This window comes from Sinocyclocheilus grahami, unplaced genomic scaffold (assembly GCF_001515645.1).
Source record: "Sinocyclocheilus grahami isolate Dianchi unplaced genomic scaffold, SAMN03320097.WGS_v1.1 scaffold2534.1, whole genome shotgun sequence".
In the NCBI taxonomy this organism is placed as follows: domain Eukaryota; kingdom Metazoa; phylum Chordata; class Actinopteri; order Cypriniformes; family Cyprinidae; genus Sinocyclocheilus; species Sinocyclocheilus grahami.
The window spans coordinates 1,250-25,136 of NW_015507713.1; the positions used below are offsets into that span (position 1 = coordinate 1,250).

The window sequence follows — 23,887 nt, forward strand, 5'->3', positions numbered from 1 at the left end:
TTTTTTTCTAACAAATTGTATTGTATCAATCACAAAAATCAGTGTACTTGCTGGGCCTTACTATGCACTTTAGCACTCTTACTGCAGAGCACTCATAGATCTGCAAGGATTTTCAAGTATTACTTCACTTACAATGCTTTTGGGAAGCAGCCTGTGATTCTAAAATAATCAACTTTCGATGCTTTTGGGAAATGTGACCCAGGTCATTTTTATCTGATACTCCTAAAACATAAAACAGTATCACTGACCGGAATAAACATTTTGTAAACATTAGGTATTAGAATGTATTTTAGATGCTTTTAAAGGACTTGATTTTAGGATGTATGTAATGCCTCAGCAAATCAATTTAAAAAATCTTTTTTTGCATAGTGTCTGTCATGCTTTATCAAGCATGTCATTTTAAAACAAGATGCTTCAACACCTTACCTCAGTTAAAGTGGCAGTGGGATGGGCTAGAGACTGAAAAAGCAATGGTTTATTAAGAGTGGGGGTATAATTCACACTTCCTCTTATAGAATCTTTCTTGCATAACCAAACAGTACTTTTGCCTTGGGCTCTCAGGTTCTTGCATTTTGAAGTACATGGTGTAGGCTTTTTTCATCCAAACGATTTGAAACTGGATTAAGGTAAGGTAAGAATAAAAACAAAGATGAGGGTATATTATATCTGATTTATCATGACCAAGATTTTAGGATACTGTAGGATACATTTAATTTAACTGGCAACTTAAGGTTTCAAGTCATACATTTTAGAACCCTGTTTTATTGATTTGATGCTCCAAATCTGATAAGAATAACTGAAAATAGATATTGAGGATGTGTGCCACAGAAAGTCCCTTGGGTGAGATTTCTGTTGTTTATTGGGTGACTTTATTTTGAAATGTTATATTTTGTAATGTAATTAAAAATGTAATTAATTTTGTACACATAAAACAATAGTTGTTTTTGATTTCACTTAAGGGCAAACCCAGGAACATGATGGGGCCTCTGGTAGTTCATTTGCTTTTACAAGGTAATTCATCTCTTTTCTGTTTCTCTTCTTCATACATTAGGTGCATCTGATAAGGGTGTACAGCATTAAAATCTATCACTCTTTTTTTAATTATGTGACCTCTGCAGCTTTTCAGGTCAGGTTATTTAGTGTCTTTATGAATGTTGTTGTCTTTTCTTGTATCGGTTCTTGGTAATTTTACTGGGTCTAATGGTTACACACCATAAAGTCTGTGGCTAAATTTCATGTCATGAAGGAATTCTTAACAACAACTTAATTTCAAATGATTAGTGCAAATTCAACCAATATCGTCAGACTTTTTGAGCAACAGGGAGGGTAGTTTAATGTGTCAAGTGATCTTTCCAATCCAATCATTTTCGACATGTTTTTAGATTTTTTTTAGATTTTTTAACTGTAACTGCAGAGGCGAATGATGGAATCGTACATGTATCACTTGTAGTAGTAAAGCCAATCAGTATCACTGATTTCAAGTGGGCCCAGGGGCGGACTTACCAATTAGGCAAAGGTATAGCCATGACATTAATTATGAATTTATCAGTCTTTTGCATGCCAAAGTAAATTTCTGCATGGAAATATGACGCCAAATAGAAGCAGAAAATCGTGCTATACGCACTTTCATGAGATCGGGTTAGCCTACAACAATGAATTTGTTGACTATTTTACAAATGGGAATACAACGAATTCATGATAATGTTTACATTCAAGCTACCCGTAAAATGTATAGTGAAAAGTAGGCTACTTTAAAAGCGTCTGAAACGCAATAAAGTAATTTTAAAGCAGTTTTTAAAGCATGGATAAAAAAAAAAATAGGCTAATAAATTATTCACATTTAAGGTATTCAGAACAGAGCATCATAAAAATCTGAAAATATAAGCATCTAGGCTACAGTTATAGGACAAAATTGTACATATATGCCATTATAATTTGTGTTTTATTTTTTAATTGTACGGAATTCTTATACGGAATTATAAAATAAAATGCAAATTATAATCAGGCCTGTTTTAGGCTTTTCCTTATTTTTATATTTTAGACATCCATCAATTATGGTGATGAAAAAAACATTTCTCGCCATCTCCTCGTTGCATGTGCCTTTAGAGAGAAATGCAGGGATTACATAATGAAAGAGTTTCTATTTTCTATTTGAATTATTTCGTTTTAAAGTAATAATTTAAAGCATTCTATATAATTTGAATCATGTCTGTGAGGCAATTCGCTGAGTTTGGAGACGGCAGAAAGCGTATGTTTTCTTTATTTTATAAAAGCATAACATTTTGTTGATATTGTGAGTGCACACAAATAAAACTAGACCCTTTACAGTTTAGAATGATGTATTACTCTTACCTTTATGAGCAAAAATGACTGCGTATTGTAAGTTGTTTCCACTGTTAGAAAAAAATGCAAGTGATCGAGCTGCCAGCGCGCTTCAGCTTCCCCTCTCTGAACGAAACGAACAAAAAATGCTCCAAACGTTTTTCTAAATTTACTTTATAAGAAAAAACGAAACGAAATATAATCACTTTTTCATTACATACACAACTGAACAATTTTAATAGCTGAAACAGTAGTATAAGCTTTTTTTGGGGGGAAAAGGGGGAAAAAGGCCTATATTTGAGACCCGTGCATGCAGGGCTCTAATCCACTTCATCCAACGCTGTTTTGTTCTCATCTGTGAGCATGCTCTTGATATATGTATTTTACCATTTTGTTGAGTTTAAAACGTGACACATTCGTCCTGCTCTCACTGATCATTTGAAAAAACATGAAAGAAAGCCATTATAACATGTACATGAAAAATGTAGAAACATTGGACACAACTATGGGGCACCATTGTGCAGCAGCAAGCATCACAACAAAAAAGGAACCTCAAGTCTGATCTAGGAAAATGCGTGCAAATGTATAGGGCCTGGGGCCCCCAATTCACTAAATCCGCCCCTGAGTGGGCCACACCCTCTGAATGTACAGTATGAAGCGATATGATATGACTCCACCTGAAAACTGGAAGTCCACCTCCATCCAAGAAAAATGTGTGCAAAACATCACATAATTTACTAACTTTGTATGATCCCAAAATGCAAGCATTCTTGAGCTGCAGAGTGAAAGGCAAAGCAAAAGCATATATACTACTTAGATATAGTCTTCCATTTTGTATCATTAAAATAATGTTTTAATGAGATATCTGTATTTACTGTGGTGACTTTTTTTTCAAATGTATTATAGATTTTCAATTACTTATGTGTTTATAAGTAATTTTACATACTTTTGGGTACAAACAGGTAATTTGTGGGAGGTCTGGCTTGGTGTCTCGCTTGCAGCACCATTCCTCTGGTTAGGATACATGCACTTATCTTCTTCCAGTAAGTTCCTCACCTGGTGAACCCGCATCCAGTATTTGGGTTGCATGCCATTAGTCACCATCTTTTACTGGACTTGGTTCCATACATGAGATTCCCTTAGTAATCCTGTATGTTCTTCCACGGTATGGTTTCCCTTGGTAAACTTGTGTCTTCCCTAGACAGTTGTTTACTGCCAGTCCCTGTTGTGTTCCCTTGAACTGGCAGTCACGACAGTTTGTTTGACTGTGTTGCGACCAGTCTTACTATTCACGTTCATATTTGGATAACGGTTGCTGAAATCCTTTTTTGGCTTCTCTTTAAGCCCATATACTTTTTATGTGATACCAACTGTTTATCATGGCTGCTGAAAGTGCATTCTTCAAGCATCAATCTGCACCTTATTGATGACCCGTGGCAGGGGCGTAGCCATCATTTCAGAAGTATATATATATATATAAACATTACAATATAACATTTCTGTAACCTACCTGTCAACAGTTTTTGAACAGTAAGATTTTTAATGTTTTAAGAAGTCTCTTCTGCTCACCAAACCTGCATTTATTTGATCCAAAGTACAGCAAAAGCAGCAATGTTGTGAAATATTTTTACTATTTAAAATAACTGTTTTCTATTTGAATATATTTTTAAATGATTTCTGTGATCAAAGCTGAATTTGCAGCATCATTACTGCAGTCTTCAGTGTCACATCCTTCAGAAATCATTCTAATATGTTGATTTGCTGCTCAATAAACCTTTTTTAATTATTATTATTATTATTATTATTATTATTATCAATATTTAAAACAGTTGAGTAAATTTTTTCAGGATTCTTTGATGAATAGAAGGATCCAAAGATCAGTATTTACGTGAAATAAAAAGCTTTTGTAGCATTATACACTATACCATTCAAAAGCTTAAAGTCAGTATAATTAAAAAAATTAAAAAAAATTATAGAAATCAACACTTTTATTTAGCAAGGATGCTTTAAATTGATCAAAAGTGATGATAAAGACATTTATAATGTTACAAAAGATTTCTATTTCAGATAAATGCGGTTCTTCTGGACTTTCTATTCATCAAAGAAACCTGAACAAATTCTACTCAGCTGTTTTAAACATCATAATAATAATAAATGTTTTTTGAGCAGCAAATCAGAATCATTTCTGAAGGATCGTGGGACTGCATATATATGCATATAATTTTAGCATATAAAATTATGCTAAATATTCAGCTTTGAAATCACAATAAATGACATTTTAAAATATATTCAAATAGAAAACAGCTATTTTAAATAGCCTAGTAAAAATATTTCAAAATTGTACTGTTTTGCTGTACTTTGGATCAAATAAATGTAGGCTTGGTAAACAGAAGAGACTTCTTTAAAAAACATGAACAATCTTTCTGTTCAAAAACTTTTGACTGGTAGTGTATAGGCAACGTAAATTTTTCTCTCATTTCTAGCTTTTAATTGGCTTAGAAACCAGATAACTGCTGGACAATAACCAATAATAAGGATTTGTTTATATACTACAAACACTTTTTTTTAATCACACAAGGCAGAATAGTTTCTATACTGTAATAAATGCTATGTCAATTAGCACTGCATTGTTCATATACTTTATTTATTACCTGGAGATGACTTGACAAACACAAATAAACCATATATTGTTGCAATCGTATGTTTAATGTCTTCATGTTTCCAAACGTTTCTGTTTTTCTGTGAAAACAACTGTTTTTTTTATTTAAATTTTTTTTAAATCCATTTTATACAATCCGCCTTCATTTAGCAAGTGCACTCGCGCATAAACAATTTTCAAGTTCAACACTTTTTGTTCCGTTCAGTTGTGGATGCTGCTGATTCACCGAGACCGCCGCGGCTCAGCAAAGAGACATGTGTATGTGTGTGTGTGTTTTCCTTTGAAAACGTTGCACCTGCACCTTCAATTTTCATAACACAGTTCTGCTTGTGGCGTTTTCCATAGGGACCCGTAACGTCAATGTCGACGTAACGTCGAATGTGATTGATTGAAAGGGAATGTCTCGGTTACATATGTACCCCTCGTTCCCTGAAGGAGGGAACAGGGACGTTATGTCCCTCATGCCACAACCGTGAACTGCGTTATATATATTATATACCCGTATGTACGGGGAGTGGCTTAGCATGCAAATTCCACTCGCCAATTGTCATTGGGCGTTTCTCGTAATGCTCAGAGGTGATTGGGGCTCACAAGTGACACCCCTAATGTCAGTGTCGGCATAATGTTAATCGTGACTGACTGAAAACCAGGGAACAAAAAGAGAACTATTTTTGAAAAGCTACAACTCATCCAATAATGTTCTCCAACTTTTATCCCACAGGTGTTCTGCTGAATGATGCTTTGGCATGGTATGTGAGAATGCCAAAGGAAATTCACGGCCTCAAAGGTTCCTGTCTGGTTATACCATGTTCTTTCTACTACACATCATACCCACCCAAAAACCCACGTAGAGTTGTGTGGTATCAGTGGGTCTCTAGAGGTTATCCTTTAGTTTACGATCCATGGTATCCAAATAAAGTCATTTGGAAGTTCAGAAGGCAAACACGTTTATATGGTAATCCTTCAAATTGGGATTGTAGTCTGCTGATTACGGGACTGGAACTGTCCCATCATGGACAGAAATTATACACATGGATTGACCCTGAAAATGTTGGAAAGAGCACCTACAAATTTTATGATGTTACCTCTACAATTCTTATCGATGGTGTGTAAATAGTTTTGGAAAATTGACTTCCTTCTAACTAGTTTATTAAAACATTTCAAAATAAAGGCAAGGCAATTTGCCTGAAAAAGTTTTATTTAAACATTTCAAAATAAAGGCAAGGCAATTTGCCCGAAAAGGTGTATGTATACTCAAGACAATAAAAAATAAGCACTTTTCAGTTTAATTTAATGAAATGAGAAGTTTAAGTTATATAGAGATAGCCTATAGATATTTTTCAAAGTGAAGACAAAAAGTCTCGGACACTTTCTGGCTGTCAAACTTTGTGAAATGTGTTTTATGTTAAAATTAAGTATATTTTACTGTGACACAATATGAGAGGAACTGACTTCATACATCTATGAAAACTGGGCTTGAGACCAGTTGAATAATAATAATAATCAAAAAAAAGTGAAGCTAGTTCTGAAATAATTTGTTTGCAGATGCCTGTTGATTTTGTATCTAATGCAAAGAAATTCAAATATTTCTAAGTGTCCAAATACTTAAATATTTTTAAAAAGCATATTATGTACAAAGTCTAATGTTTCTGTCCATTATAGCAAGTCCACAGCAGCCCAGCATCAGTATTTATGGAGGTAAAAGGACGGGTGATGCCATCACAGTAGAATGTTCAACTTTCCACACGTGTCCATACAGCAAACCAACCATCACTCTCAACGGTATAGAAGGAAATTACCAAATCAGGGATGAATCTATTAAAAACGGCCTGTGGAAAACCACTCTAACACGCACAGGTGTCGTAAAGGCAGAGCGCTTGAAAATTGAGTGTTCAGTAACACATTTTGGTGGCATAAAAGCGACAGCTACTCAAGAGAAAAGTGCACAATGTGAGTCAACACAAATATGAACTGCTTTGTGTGCTATTAACTGTAAGCAGGGACGTGCACAGACATTTGGGGGCAGGAGCTCAAGTGAAAAAAAGGGCACTTCTAATATATATATATTTTTTTTTTCTAAACAAAACGTAAAATATAACGGGGTGTGTGATATTGACAAAAATATATATCTCAATATTATCTGGGATTTCATCGATAATGATAATTAGACGATATTTTGCTGAATGTGTTATTGCGCTGGTATATTAAGGACTACCGTAGACAGCTGACTCCTAAAGTTTTTGATATTCCGCATATTCTGTGTGGTGATCAGTTCATAGCAGTGATAGAAATTAATCTTTTCCAATAAGTTTAAATTGATTTTTACCTTTTATGTAGGGTGACCATATGTGCCATTTTCCCAGGACGCGTCCTGGCCAGGATTTCTATATTGCCTAAAATATCTAGGTTTTGGCTTTGTTTGCGTGTGCAGACCGATCAATATAGAAATCCTGGCCAGGACGCGTCCTGGGAAAATGGCACATATGGTCACCCTACTTTTATGGGCATTTTTACCTTTATAAAGTCATTTTTTCTAAAAGTGTGCATCATCCTTTCAGTCAACTTCTTAAACTAAATCAGTCAATTAGAATAACAAGTCATTTGGGCTGTGACCAAGCAAATTAAATCAGTATTGACAAAATTCATCTTTGCAATGCAGAGAAAACAGAAGCTGCATTAGAAGTGGCATTAGATGCATTTACACGCTGTTTAATGCAGGACATGAATGTATTAAACCTGCAGTTACAAATGCATTCATACTGTTTTGATATTTTAAACATAAAACGTTGAATACTGATATCTGAAATTATTTTTTTAAAAATGGAAAGATACTTTAAATGTGAAATCAAAACCGCCAGCATGTGGCAGCAAGTCACTGTTAATAAATTGGTAATTGCGATTGAACCGAATCATTTAAACCAGGGCTGTCCAAACTCGGTCCTGGAGGGCCGGTGTCCTGCAGAGTTTAGCTCCAACCCTAATCAACACACCTGACTGGAAGTTTCTATGCCTAGTAAGAGCTTGATTTGCTGGATCAGGTGTGTTTAATTAGGGTTGGAGCTAAACTCTGCAGGACACCGGCCCTCCAGGACCGAGTTTGGACAGCCCTGATTTAAACGGTTAATTAATTCAGGAGCAAATCAGCGTCATGTTGCTCAGAGATGCAAATTGGAATTATATTTGTTGGCGAAATACAGCAAAAACAGGCAATATTGTGTCTAAAACTTAAGTTTCTTAATAGTAAATTGTTGTTTCTTGAACTGCTGTATAAAATCAATATCACATTTGGAATCATGCTGCTTTTTTGGTGGGGAAAAAAAAACGCCAGTCTTCACGTGATACTGATGTCTGCCCCCATATCTTGAATTCTGTGATCATTCTAATCATTCATTTCTGGAACTCGACAGCTGTGTGCAAACACACACACACACACACACACACACAGGTTTGTTTTTATGGTTTATGGGGACTCTCCATAGGCGTAATGGTTTTTCTACTGTACAAACCGTATATTCTATTGTCCTACACCAACCCTACCCCTAAATCTACCCCTCACAGGAAACTTTCTGCATTTTTAAATTTTCAAAACACTCATTCTGATTTATTTATAAGCGTTTTGAATTACGGGGACACTGAAAATGTCCTCATAAATCACCTTCTCGTTGTAATACCTATGTCACACCCATGTTATTATACAAATTTGTGTCCTCATAAACCACATAAACATGCACACACACACACACATTCATTTAAAATAAAATAAAAAACACTCCCCAGAAAAAAAGGGCACTTTCTCTCGAGGAAGAAAAAGGGTATGGTGCTTACGCCCCCTTTGATGTCTATTGGCGCTTTTCCACTGCATGGTTCACTTTTGTTTTTTTTCCACTGGGTACAGTACCTGGTACTCTTTTTTAGTACCACCTCGGTTGAGGTTCCAAGTGAACCGTACCGTTACCAAAACGTGACGTGTAAACTCACAACAACCGCTAGATTTAAATCAACACAGCCAGCGAACGAGAGCACCTTTTTTTAACAACCAAAAAATTGTTGTTTCATTGTCTGTTGAGGAAGTACAGACGCTCCTCTCGTATAATAATATAAACGCATAATATAATATAAAAATATAAATAACTAATTTTAAATACAACATTGAATTATTAAACACTCTCAAATTTTTTAACAATTACAATTTAAGTTTATTTTTATTAGCTAGTAAACTAGTAAAACTGTATTAGTAGTTTGTATGCTACACTCTAAGAAAAGTCTGTAAAAGTAGGGCAAAATCTATTAATATGAAGGAACTTTCCGTAATTATTATTCACACGTTTTTACCTACATTTTAAATTACGCATTGTATTTTGGGTTACAATGGATAATGGATAATGTCCTGGAAAATGACTACCTTTTTCATTTTTCTAGATATTTTTCTTACCGTGCACTAACTGATCAACAAACAAAAAAGTACAAGCTACTAACAAGGTGTATCATAAATGAACAATTATTCAATTATTATTATTATTATTATTAAATTAAACAATTGCTAATAGCAGCCAACTTAATTCATGTGAATTGTGTACTGCTAGGCACCTTTGGTTTCCTCTTTTTGTGTAATTTAGATGGAACATGTGTGCCTTTTTTATCGTTTGAGTCACTTATCAAAAGATGCTAAAAGCTGCCAAATAAAATAAAAAAAAAATAGCTACATTTGTTGCTAGGTGCTTTTGGAAGAAAAAGTTGCTAGGGTACTCTGAAAAGTTGCTAAATCTTGCAACAAAATTGCTAAGTTGGCAACACTGGTACTAAACTGCAGTGGAAACGCAAACTGAGCCGAGCCGTGCCATACTGAGCCGAGTCGTACCATGCCGTGGAAAAACGCCATTTGTGTGCACGTGCCTGACTGTAGGTTCATGTTAAATCTCACAGTGGAACCTAATAAAAGATTTCAATCCAATTTCAGGTGTTCATCATAAAATAACGATTGAGCCTGAACTGGCAGATGTCACAGTTGGCATCGCAAAGACCTTCATTTGTAGCGTCTACCATTCCTGTAAGAACAATAATCCAACCATCACATGGAACTATGAGAACATGCAGGTCACAGAGAGGAGAAAAACACTTTCAGGTTTAAATCAGATCAGCTATTCCAGCATAACCTTTCTGGCTGCAAAAGAAGATAATGGGAAGAAATTGATTTGCACTGCAAAATTTTCTGGAGGAGACATTTCAGCTTCTGTTGTTTTACATGTACAACGTGAGTAATTTGTAAGCATCACGGTATGCTATGTTATTTCATAACAGTATGTCTATCCAAGCTCAAAACTTGATCTTTAATATAGTTCTTAATTAGTTATGTGACTGAAAGTAGAAAATATCGAAAATGGTAAAGATAATTTTTAATTGTAATTTATTATTATTACTTTTTTGTACCTTTTTTTGTTTGTTTGTTTGTTTGTTTGTTTAATCTACCACACAGCCATTAAATGTTCTCCAACTTTTGTACCACAGGTATTCTGCTGTATGATGCTTTGGGATGGGAAGTGAGAATGCCGAAAGACATTCATGGCTTCAAAGGTTCCTGTCTGGTTATACCATGTTCTTTCAGCTATAAATCAAACCCACCCAAAAACCCACGTAGAGTTGTGTGGTATCAGTGGGTCTCTAAAGGTTATCCTAAGGTTTACGATCCTTTGCATGCAAGCGATGTCATTGAGAAATTCAGAGGAAAAACTGATTTATATGGAAAATCAGATTGGGATTGCAGTCTGCTGATCAAAAACCTGGAACTGTCCCACAATGGAGAGAAATTATACACAAGGATTGACCCTGAAAATATTGCATGGCAAAACTATGAAACTGATGATGCTACCGCTACAGTTCTTGTCGATGGTATGTAAATGTTTGTGGAAAAATATTGTTCCTCTGGAACAGCTATGATTGTCCAAGGGAAATATTGTGTGGCCAGTAACAATAAATATACTTCCAAATAAAATCTCCCAAATTAACTTATTTCTAACCAATTTATGTTTAAATAACATTTGAAAGTAAAGGCAAGGCCATTTGCCCCAAAAGTATATTTTTATACATGTCTTTGCATTATATGTCAAAATATTCAAACAAGTGGCATGGTTAAAAAATATATTTTAAACATGGCTCAGATAAGCTCTAGAATCACTTGTTTGCAGATGCATGTTGGTTTTCTATTTAATGCAAAGAAATGCTGATATTTTAAAGTGTCCAAATAGTTTTTGGGGCCAATTCTACTGTTTCTGTCAATTAAAGCAGCTCCACAGCAGCCCAGCATCAGTATTTATGGAGGTGAAAAAACAGGTGAAACCATCATAGTAGCATGTTCAGCTTTCCACACGTGTCCATACAGCAAACCAACCATCACTCTGAACGGTATAGAAGGATCTGACGAAATAAAGGATGGGTCTGTTAAAGACGGCCTGTGGAAAATCACTCTGACACGCACAGGTGTTGTAAAGGCAGAAAGCACGACTATTAAGTGTTCAGTAACACATTATGGTGACATAACAGTGACAGCTACAGAGGTCAAAATTTCAAGATGTGAGTAAATGAATATGTTATGCAGTAAGTTCACTTTAAATATCACAGCAGAAAATATTACACTATTTCATTTCAATTTCAGGTGTTCATCATAACATATCGATTGAGCCTGAACTGGCAGATGTCACAGAGGGCGTCGCACAGAACTTCACTTGTACCATTTACCATTCCTGCCAGAAAGAGAATCCAGCCATCACATGGAACTATGAGAACATGCAGGTCTTAGAGTGGAACAAAAAGCATTCCGATTTAGATTACTTTCGGGTTGCATTTTCCAACATAACCTTTCTGGGTGCAAAAGAAGACCATGGGAAGAAACTGATATGCACTGCAAAATTTTCCGGAGGAAACATTGAAACTTATGTTGTTTTGCATGTAAAACGTGAGTAATTTGTTTGCATCATGTATGTAATTTAATCTCTCTATGTCTCATTATTATAGTAGTGTTTTATCTGTTTTTGTTTTTTGTAAACCTTTTAACTAAAGAAATTAGAAAATCTCTCAATGGTGAATATTCACCATTCAGAATATGCCTTGTAATGTCTTCATACTAAATTGTGGTTGATGTTTCATGCATGTATTTGTTTACTGAATTGAGAACTTATGATTTACACAATCATGTGAACGACAAGTTATGCAAAATAGAATTTGTGTGTTACTGCATTCAAATGTCACACTTCACTTACGCTATAACCAACCATAATTGTTTTATATCAATTCTCTAACAGAATATCAAAAACCAGTGGATCAAATCCTGAATGAAAGTATGTGTTTTCCCTTTTGTAGCTGCTCTCATATTTGTTTTACTGTATTGCACTGCACTCATAGGCTTTTTGGCAATGAAATGTTAAGTTCTGTAATAATGATTCATTATATATCATTTTAGCCTATTTCCAATACGTGGCAGATGTGATACCCAAGATCACCGCGTTGCCTCATTCGTGTGTGGTAATACCGTGCAGTTTCAAGATGGAGGAGGAATATGTCACTCAACTTCGAGTTCTTTGGGTCGCCAAAAAAGGTGGCTTCATGTTCCACACCGACCCAGTCGATGTCTTGGACAACTTCAAAGGCCGCACAAGGCTCCTCGGAAACCCGGATGAGCAGAACTGTACTGTGGAGATGGATAATGTGCAAACTCATGACAACGGGCCGTTCTGCTTCCGAGCAGAGAGAGAAAATGAGAGATACAGCTTCAACAACAGCTGTGTGTTCATTATCATGAGGGGTGAGGAAATGTAACCAGTCACTTCACATACTTTTGAAAATGTACTTCATTTCCCAAAACTAATGTAATGTCTTTGTGTTAAAAAAGCACCCAACGAACCTGTGATGTCATCCCTGCCTGAAGACATCGAGCCCGGGACACGAGTCGCCGTCAAATGCTCAGTCAACCACACATGCTCCTCTCACCCTCCCCAAATCACCTGGAGCGTCCCAACAGCCCGAGAAACTATCAGCCACAGTCACATGGGTGGAGGCGTCTGGGAAACAGTGTCCGCTGTGACCTTTATTCCTACTGGATATGAAGAGAAAGATGAAATTGTCTGCACTGCCAAATTTTGGGGTGGTAAAACACAGGAAAATACTGCCTTCCTCAGTATTAGAAGTAAGTACAGACTGATGTTAATGGGATAAGTTTGTGCATTGGTCCGTGTTTTAATATGACTTATCAAATAGAAACTACTTCATGTTGTATAAGAGTTGAATATTATTGAGGTGTGACTGGTAATCCTGTTGAAATAATATTGTAATAGGAATTCAAGGGCTTAATTTGGAGACTGTCGGGCTTTATGCCATAGCTCCCTCACTTGTGTTCATCCTCATTTGTGTGCTTGCTGGAGTCTTCATATGCAAGAGACGGCACAGGTAACTTTGCATAGCTTATTCTCATCTTTCAGAATTTTTGTATTAACTTTTTAGGTCTGTTACAGAAACTGTATCTTACACTGTAAAACCTAATTGAGATCGCTCCAAACATTTGAGGAAGCTTATTACCTCAAAATATTTGAGTAAACTAATTTTCTTAAAGTTAGTGGAGCTTCAAATTTACGGTGGGTGCTGAGAGCCATGGGAGCCAAGCCTCGCTTCCATGGCTCTCAGACCCACACCCCACTCATCACAATGATAATATACAACTAACTATCAAAAAGGACTGTCTGTACTCACTTACATGTAAATAGTCAAACAAAATGCAATATATGTAGTCTTAAAGGGGTCATGTGATGCGATTTCAATTTTTCCTTTCTCTTTGGAGTGTTACAAGCTCTTGGTGCATAAAGAAGATCTGTAAAGTTGCAAAGACTAAAGTCTCAAATCCAAAGATATATTCTTTATAAAAGTTAAGAGTCAGCCACGCCTACCTAAAACGTCTCGTTCTAACACGCCCCCACATACCTACGTCACTATCTGGGAAGATTTGCATAATGCCGCCCAAATGTTCACGCAAAGAAAGAAGGCGTAACTTTTATTTTTCGCTGTAGTATTGTTGTTGTCGCCGCTGCCATGTTGTGGAGACGCTGTGTGTTTCGTTGTGAAAGCGAAACTACTTTGTTTGGCCTTCCAAAAGAGCACGATATCGCTTCGTCATGCCTGGAGCTGGCCAGAAACTTTGATGAAACAATGTTCAGTTAAATTTACTTGCAATGATTTTGCTAATGCTTATCTGTTCTTGTCAGTCAACATTGACAAAGTCTCAGTTTTACATTGTCATTATTGATTGTAGACAGCCTCATCGTGATATGCAAGGGTCATATACACAATCTGAACAGAGGTATGTATGACACATTATTTAATCAGATTTCACTCATTAATTCATGTTAAAAGCTTTCAATATCTAATAGCAATTTTAACCCTGTTCTCTGATGTAGGAGATCATTTTGGAACAGATTCTCAAGGTTGCAGTGTTCTTTTCTAAACTTATCTTTGTATCTTTGTATTTGGTCTTGAGACTAAATTTAAAATTTCTCCGCCAGTCGTTTTAGTATGCCTGAAGGAAGAGCGGCTTGGACTAATAGAGGAAACAGGAGTAATAACAGGCAAGTTAAACAAACAAACAAATAAATAAGTTAGTCTTTGTTTCTAATCCACTAACTAGTGCTATCTACAGGTACACTGGAAATGCTCCTGAAAGACCACCAAAACCTGAACAAAGGCAGGTTGAAAGTATACTTATAACATTATGAATATTGTTAAAAAATTTATCATACTTTTTAAACATTACATGACTATTTAAATGTTGCATCTGTTAATAGACGGAGCATCTGGAGCCGATTTTCTAGGTAATTAGTCTACTACTTATTGTGTTCATTTTGAGTAGTGTTTCAGAAAAAAATATTATCCTCTAATTTTGTTCTGTTTTTGTTGTAGACACCAATCACCCAGAACCAATGCAAATCTGAGAGCAGAATACAAGTCAGTATTTTATGATAAGATGATAACTCTCTCTGTCAATGAATGGCTTACTTATAGACGTCTTTGCATATTAAACAGATATGAGAAAGTAGTTTAATATGTTTGCATATACTGTATATATATATAAAAAGGTTTATTTTCAAAATTCCCAGTCTGTCCCACTAAAGTGGTATCACTGATGAACCTCTCTTCACAGGGCGAACAACACATGTACAGTGTCAGGAAACAAGCCTTTCTCCAAACCTCATATGCCGTCACCAAAGAGGTACAGTAGTGCATTGGAACAACACATGAGTCCCTCAAAGTCTAAATTCATTACATTCATGTTACACAGCAAACATAAAACTATTGAATGCAGTGTGTCATAGTAAAGGTCCCCATGACATTTCAAGATTCCTGACCTTGGTAAAAAAAAATGGAAAAATAAATTGTAGAATTTTTGTAATTCAGAAGCACTGTTCTTTTATTTTGCTTCTGTTGTTTTTAAATAAAATCATAAAATGCTAACATTTGTGATTTCTTACATTCTTATTTTTCCTCATGCACCCTCAGTGAGCCAAAATCCTACCGTGTGAGTACATTTATCACTACATTTGCTTTCTTACAGCTTGAAAATATGCTTCAAATGTCTGAAAAAAAAGCTCAAATATGACTGACCTTGGTATCTCCTTCAATCTTTCTTTTAGGGTTATGATTATGATGCTGATTTTACCAACATATATGGAAATTCCCGATGAAAATGTTACATGATCAAGTGCTCTGGCAGATGGATAACGTGGTTTGAGTCCAAATCACACCATTTCTCCATTCTGTCCACCTGTTCAACATTACTGTTTTATAAAAGGAAGATAATGAAAACAAATTATTTTATGGCATTATGCTATTATGAAGTGTTTCCTTTTAGAATTGTAAATGCATAAACAGTCTTTTTTGAGTCTGTAGTTTGAATTGACTATGACATGATTTTTAAGTGTAAAATCACTTTTTTGTTTTGTTTTTGTGAAATGCATTGCATAAATTCTGCTTGTTCTACCATCATTTTAAAATAAAGAAACAAACATGCAGCTTGTGGCTTAAGTATTCACAGTATTTTTTGTGTTTCAAAGATGATTTTAATATGATTGGTCAAACTGTACTTCATGATCTATGAGAAATGTGACTATCCTTTTAAAATAATATTATCATAGGAGTTCAAGGCAAGTATACCAGACTGCACTTGGGGCATGGCTCAATGTGTTGCTCCACCCCATACATACTCTGATTGGCTCAACTCTACTTTGTATTTAAGTCAAATTAAGTACAATTGTACTTAATTCACAATAACATCAGACTGAGCTCTAACCCATTTAAGGCCTATCTTATTTTTGTCGCATTAGAAACCTTTCTTACTGGAGTAATATTTTAATAGTCTTTCTCTACTTTAACCCAAGTACGGGGTTTGTGTAGCCTATACTCCTTCCACCAGGAATAAACCTTTCATGATTCATTTCTCTTCTCATTGCTAATGTCAGCTGATTTTGTATTCTCGGTGCATTATAGCGAAGACTTTGTGAAACTATCAGGGGTCCGTTTCCCAAAAGCATCGTTAGCTAACTGTGGTTGTTAGTTCTATTGAACTCTACGACGGAACTTGCATCCATACACTCTTAAAAATTAAAGTGCTTCAAAAGGTTCTTCACAGCGATGCCATAGAAGAACCATTTTTGGTTCCACAAAGAACCATTCAGTCAAAGGTTCTTTAAAGAACCATCTCTTTCTTACCTTTTTGTAATCTGAAGAACCTTTTTTCACTGCAAATAACCTTTTTGGTACTTTGGTTCTTTATGGAACCATTTAGACAAAAAGGTTCTTCTATGGCATCGTGAAGCATCTTTATTTTTAAGAGTGTAGGTCTTTTTGGGAAACACGCCCCAGAGTAGTTATGGGGCCGAGTGACACATACAGGCCATTCTGCAGTCTGAAGCCTGGTCCTTCTTGTTCAGGAGGTTAAAGTGGAGACTGTCAGGATTTGTGCTAGCTCCCTCACTTGAGCTCATCCTCATTGATGAGTCTTCATAAAAGAGACGGCACAGGAAACTGATTGTATGGCTTATTCTCATCCTTCAGAATTTCAGTTTTTACATTTGATGTCTCTGTGTCAAACTGGATGCCAAATAGAACGTGAGGATGTATCTTAAGAAATGATCTGAGGCATTGAAACCAAATTATTTTTGCATGCTGGAAAGTGTAGACATTCAAGTATTTACAGTATAGTTCCCTTCCTCTTTCTGACGCCAACCTTAAACCTTCATTCACTTAATGAATTTTATATTTTGCCATGCTTGATACTAGATTCTTACCCAATCCATTGTTTGAGCAGGGAACGGTAGTAAAACAAAAAAGGGAAATGATAAATTTAAGCAAAAGACATGAGTGATAATTTATTTTGAAGCCACATTCACTTCTCTGTATGGCATTTCTAATGGTTACAGAGAACAGCTGAAGAAAAACAAATATAGGTAGAAAGTACAAAAAAAACCCCTGCAATTTAATTGGTACACCAGTGTAGCGCCCTAAACGAACATTTCCATTCTTAAGACGGCAATCAGGAGACTGACAGGACATTTGTTACTTTATTTATTTTTTCAAGGTACAGTCTGTTTTCTTTATCATTTACATTTTGTAACACTTTATTTTAAGGTGTCTTTATTACACATGTTACATGTACTTACTATTATGATAACAATTATGCATAATTAATTATGCATAATTACATGCAAGTAACCCTAAGCCAAACCCTAATGCTAACCCTAACCATATAGTAAGTACATGTAGTTAATTAATATTACTCAGTACTTAAATGTATAATTACACTGTAACAAGGACGCTTTAAAATAAAGTGTAACCTTAAATTTTAGCTACTGTATTATTTACATACAGTAATTATTTATACAATTAAATTATAACTTTAGAATGATAAATGCTACATGCATAAATGTGGAACAAAATTTGAATACTTCCAAAAACAAATGCAAGAACGGCAATAACAGTTCACAAAACAATATAAACTATTCAAATGACTGTTGACCAGAATTAAGAATTCATTATAATAATTATTAAGGGTTATGATTCTGATGCTGAATACACCAACATGGATGAACTCAACATGTATGGAAACGTCTGATGATGATGAACAACACCAGGTTTGACACAGTGTTTTTTAAATGCTCAAAATAAATACATACATCAGATTGTATACTTTCAGAAATAGCCAGTCTGTTTTTCGTAGTCAGTCAAGATGCTTGTATTGAGTTTGTCGTTGACTTGCATTGATTTTACATAGATGTTGTTGTCTCTGCTCTTCTCTGCTATTTATCAATGTTTTCCAGCATATTTGTGTGAGAACATAACCATAAATATAACAATAAAAACAGATCAGAACGTTCCATCCATTCTAACACCTTGATAATTTATTTGCATAAATTATCAGTGGGTGGGACATTCTCATTCTAAACTAATGACAAAAATCTGTAGTGCAGGATAAGTCTATATTATAATATATTATATTGTTATACTTGTATATCATCCATATAAGACCAAAGTGTGTGGTACGTGTCAAGATGTGGAAGCTTCTGACACCAAGACGTGTTCCTTATGTGTGTAAACACACTTGGCAATAAAGCTCTTTCTGATTCTGATGTCAGTATCATTTCATAGCAGCTAACGTTCTGTTGCAGTCAGAGAGAGTCCAGAATCCAACACTGCGTGTTTGCACAAAAAGTTTAGGAGAATGAATTTGCCATAAAGAGAAGAAACACCACATGTATCAGTTGCATTCCCCACATTTCCCAACAGATCATCAAAATACAGTTTTCTTCCCAAAAATTCATATATTTTTTTAATTGACTATGATTCTGTGCAAGTGCTTTTATAAACATTTGCAGTTTGTCAATATAGAGAAAGACTGAGTGCTAGGGAGGGGAACCAGTTAATGCCTTTATGTATCAGAGGTCAAAGTTCTGTAAGTCTGTAGATGTAGAATGTGGCTGTTACGGGGCAAACGAGACGTGAGACGTGCGGATCCATATGCAAGGCTTTATTCAAAGACATGGTCAGAAACAGGCAGGGTTGAACACCAGCACACAGATATGTAGAGGGCAAGACACAAGAGTATTCCTAGAGCTAACGTGGATGCTGTGTGCAATCAACTGTGTGTGTGTAATCAGTGCAATGGATGATGGGAACTGTAGTCCGGGTGGAGTGCAACAGTGGTGTGGTGCAAGAATCCATAGTAGTGGAAGGGTGACCTCTGGTGGCAAGCAGACGGAAGTTCATAGACCGGATTCGTGACAGTGGCAATGTTGCAAATAGTAAACTGTGTTGCTGTATACATTAATGCAAATTTGTTTCACAATTCTTACAGAATCATTGACAGTATATTGTTACTGAATTAATCAAATTAGTGATTTTGATTAAACCAAATGTTTTTGGAAATAATATTCTTTGTAACAATGATTCTGACCTCAGAGGTCAGGTATTTCAGCACCTTTATTTCTGAAGATATCTGTTGTCTTTTCTTGTGCTGCTTCTTTGTCATTTTACTGTGTTGCACAACTGGCAGACTAGTAAGTATGTGGCTAAATTTACGGTCATGCATTTTTAGAGCCTATAGCTGCAGTTGGTTGGAAAAACGATTCCGTATTTATGTGAGATCAGCCAAGGAATTCTTAGCCAACATAATTTCGGTCTAACATGATAACACTGTAATAGCCTACTGATTAATACAAATTAATCCATTATTGTCAGACTTAATCATTTCAGCAAAAGGGAAGGTATAATATTTCTTGTAATATTCAGGGATGCAAACTTGTCAGCGAAATTCACCGTTCTGAATAAAAAATTGGTAATTTGTGTGATTTGTGTAGATCCAGTGAGTTTTTAAATTATTTGTTTGAAATCATGTGATTCGGATAGAGGGCAGGAAGTGAAAAGCTGAATGGACGAGATGGAGGAAAGTCCATATACTGTACTGGGTTAGACACTATTACAAGAGAAAGGTATAGACCCTTTTTCAGTTAGTAAAAATTGTGAAATTTTTTATAGGTGGAGGCAGAAAGATTACACTAGCTAGCAAGTTTTGTTGCTAGCAAACTACAGATGTAGTTCACGTGGTTTCCTTGTGCTGTAAACAAAACTTGGTTCTCGCAAGACTACACTCTTCTACCCGGAGCTTACTCTCACGAGACTACACTAATCTCCCCGCAGCTTACATTGCGCCTTCTGCTACGCCTACGTCATATGCTCAAACACCTTCTCATGAACGTGCCTGCTTGAGCGACCGGAAGCTGGAGATTAGAGTTTATACATTTTAAAAAATCTATATTTGTCTTCACTAATGCATCATTTAGCTTTAGAAGGCCTTTATTAACACCCCAGAGCCGTGTGGAGTAGTTTTATGATGGATGGATGGAGGATGCAGGATGGATGCTTCAAAAACAGGGGCACCATTCACTGCCATAATACAGCTTGGAAGAGCCAGGGCTGGGGCAGCACGATTAATCGAAATTAAATTGCAAAGGCGATAAATTGCGATTAGGCAAAAGCTGCGATTGTCATGCGTATCTTTCAGTGAAACACGGTTCTGTGGTCAGTAGTAAATCTCCATAAGAAGGTCAGAGGGCGCTCTCGCACTGAAACTCGAAATACACCCCGCAGAAGAAATCAGGAAATTCCTATAGCGGTTGCTGAATAAACAGACGATTTAACTGCTGTCATTGATTCAACGTGACTAATAAACACACGACTATGACAATATATGGTTTATCTAAGTTCGTCTTATTAAAATGTTTATTATACTAAATTATATAATACTGCAATGCTAATCGACATAGCCTATATCACTGCTTAGTATACTATGAAATATGTTGTGTGCCTTATTCTGTGTAAGAAGCCAAATCATCTCACAGAAGAATTTACTTCAAACACTTGACTTACGTTATGAAGTGAGTTTGGAGTAAAAACATGTTATTAAATGTGGTATTTTCACGTGCTTTCAGATGGAACAGCATTTACTACACAGAGCCGTAGTTCACTGACAAGCTACGCAAACAGCTTTCATAATCGCAGAATGATATCTTCGATTTCATAATCGTGCGATTAACTCATCTGCGATTATGAGCGTGATTTTGCGTAGCTTGTCAGTGAACTACGTCTCTGTGTAATAAATGCTGCTCCATCTGAAAGCACGTGCTGGAGATATACTACTGATTACAGAACCGGATTTACTGACAAGATGTGCATGACAATCGCATTTGATTAATCGTGCAGAATTGGAAAAGTAGAAAGTAAGCGAGACGACACAAGCGACTTCCTTTATGTTTAGCCACTGGTCGTTAGTTAACTTATTCCCCAATTTCTGATTAGGTGGGCATGCATGAGAAATCTTTAGACTCATAACCAAACCATAATCCATAAAAGACAACAGTTTAATTAACCTTAACTGATATTAAGTGTGCGCTGCAAAAGCATTTTTGATGATCGTTTCTGTCCAGTCCCCTCATTTTATTACAGCTGTCATCGTTTTCTTTTGTCTGGCAATGGCAGCAGGTATGTGATACAATTTCTAATTGGAGCCTCTACTCCATCGATTCTGACACTCAAAGATAACATTTTAAGCTCCTAATGTATAGCCGACTCTATGCTGGTTTGTATTGGCCACCTCCAGGTATTCCTTTGTTTTTTGCCTCCAGCTAATGCTGTGACGTAATTGTGGCATCGGCACGAAAAGGGTCTATTAACAGAAAATCACAACATATGTTAGACATGATCCTTATGTTATGAAGAGGAGCGATTTTTCAACTAAACTGAAATACTTGCCTGCCAACGAGGCAGTTGATATAGGCTAAGCAACTAACCCTGATTGCAAACAAGCTAAATTAATCCTGCATTTATATGGGATGCGGGATATATCATTCCTGAAACTTTGCTGCATGTACAGGGTGTGTGGCCACTGGTCCTGTTAGCAGCACGTAAAACAAAACTTTTATTCAAATTCTGTATTGATTATAGCTTAGAAAGCAAGTAGCGCTTCCATATAATCACTAAAAAGCTGTCACTCACTTCAGTTTATCTCACAATGTTCGTTATAATCAATGAAGCTCTCTAAACTGCACATGTAATATCTTGTATCCATTGTGTCTACGACACAATAGATATGTGCCATATCTATTTATATATTTTGTATATCTTAATTTATTATTATATCCTAGATCATTTGCACACACAAGCACTATCCCCATTATTTCTCCCCTTATGAACAACACATTTTCGTAAACTATAAAAGTTCATTTTGGTTTCTCGGTTTGACCGATTTGAGCATCCATAAACAACACAAAACATAGGCATTTTGAGTTTCTACTCTCACTTCCTTCCCTTCAGCTGCGTTTCGCGCCAAAGCAATGACGTCATGTGCAAACAACCTATTCTGTACCCGCTCGAAATCAATGGCTTTCAAACTCTCTTGTGTGGTTTTGTGTGCACGCTCTAGTTTCAAATTATAAAACCGAAAGTTTTTATTTACAATGTGTTTTTGCAGCGTTGAGTATTGTAGCCAATCACAGGCATCTCTGTTGAAAGCACTGGCCAATTCATTTTTGTTTTCGCAAGTTTACGGAGTTCTACAAGCTCACAGATCTTCCTATTATAACAAGACAAAAAGAAAGTGTTTAAATAAGATATTCATTGTGTAGTTATCGATTATATCAGGAGTTTTCGCACGAGTGAGCTCGGACATTTGCGCTATAAGGGAAGCGCCCACTCGGTTTCTCTACATACTTAATTCACAGTTTGAAGAAAAGTTTTGTTAGTCTAGGGGCCAAACGTCCACGTATACTGTTTCAGGAATGACAAATGCGAGTGTAAAAAATGTTACGAGTGAATCTGCTAAATTGTGCCGCGAATCATTGTTATGAGTGACAGTGATACCTGTAGCAATGGACGGAATGAAACATCTGACAAGCCGATATCAAAAATAGAGCTGTGCATTAAGGGATGTCACCTTTTTCACCCATGATGAGTTTGCATCCATGGATGTTTCTAATCCATTCATTCATAACCTATAATAATTACAGATAGAGACATGGTGCGTTTATGCCATTGTAAAGTGTTTAAGGTGGGCCTCACCCTCTGTATGTATGAAGCTATATGATACAACAAGTCCACATCCAAAGACCTAGCAAAACACACACCAAAACAACACGTAATTTAAAGTAGGTTTGCACGGAAAACATCTGCCAGTCAAATCACTTTACAGCAGATAATGCATACTATGAAGTATTTTTGTGATTGAAAGCAGAAAATATATTGATTGAAAACAATAAAGAAAAAGTTTTTTTAAGTTTAATTAATCTACCACACAGCCATTAATGTTCTTCAACTTTTGTCCCACAGGTGTTCTGCTGTATGATGCTTTGGGATGGGAAGTGAGAGTGCCAAAGGAAATTCACGGCCTCAAAGGTTCTTGTCTGGTTATACCATGTTCTTTCAGCTACACATCATACCCACCCAAAAACCCACTTAGTGTTGTGTGGTATCAGTGGGTCTCTAAAGGTTATCCTTTAGTTTACGATCCTTTGCATCCAAGCGATGTCATTGAGAAATTCAAAGGCAAAACTAATTTATATAGAAAATCAGGGGATTGCAGTCTGCTGATTACCGGACTGGAACTGTCCCACCATGGAGAGAAAATATATGCATGGATTGACCCTGAAAATGTTGGATGGCGCACCTACAAATTTTATGATGTCACCTCTACAGTCCTTGTTGATGGTATGTAAATATTCTTGGAATACTTACACTGTAATATCTGTGACTGTAGTGAAATATTGTGTGGTCAGTAACAATGGACATAAGAAAATGCTTCTTCCAAGTTTACATTTTTCAAAACAT

General features: G+C 36.0%; 1 protein-coding gene across 1 annotated transcript in view; it reads left to right on the forward strand.

Moving 5' to 3' along the window:
• The first annotated feature begins 977 nt into the window (after nt 1–977).
• LOC107575263 (uncharacterized) overlaps nt 978–23,887 on the forward strand; it is a 34,086-nt gene continuing 11,176 nt past the window's right edge. Inside the window, exons 1-11 of the mRNA XM_016261674.1 lie at nt 978–1,011; nt 5,703–6,086; nt 6,644–6,931; nt 9,939–10,232; nt 10,487–10,867; nt 11,261–11,548; nt 11,631–11,930; nt 12,277–12,312; nt 12,435–12,776; nt 12,864–13,157; nt 13,306–13,417. Coding sequence (XP_016117160.1) covers nt 978–1,011; nt 5,703–6,086; nt 6,644–6,931; nt 9,939–10,232; nt 10,487–10,867; nt 11,261–11,548; nt 11,631–11,930; nt 12,277–12,312; nt 12,435–12,776; nt 12,864–13,157; nt 13,306–13,417 — 2,753 coding nt within the window. The remainder of the gene's footprint in view (nt 1,012–5,702; nt 6,087–6,643; nt 6,932–9,938; nt 10,233–10,486; nt 10,868–11,260; nt 11,549–11,630; nt 11,931–12,276; nt 12,313–12,434; nt 12,777–12,863; nt 13,158–13,305; nt 13,418–23,887) is intronic.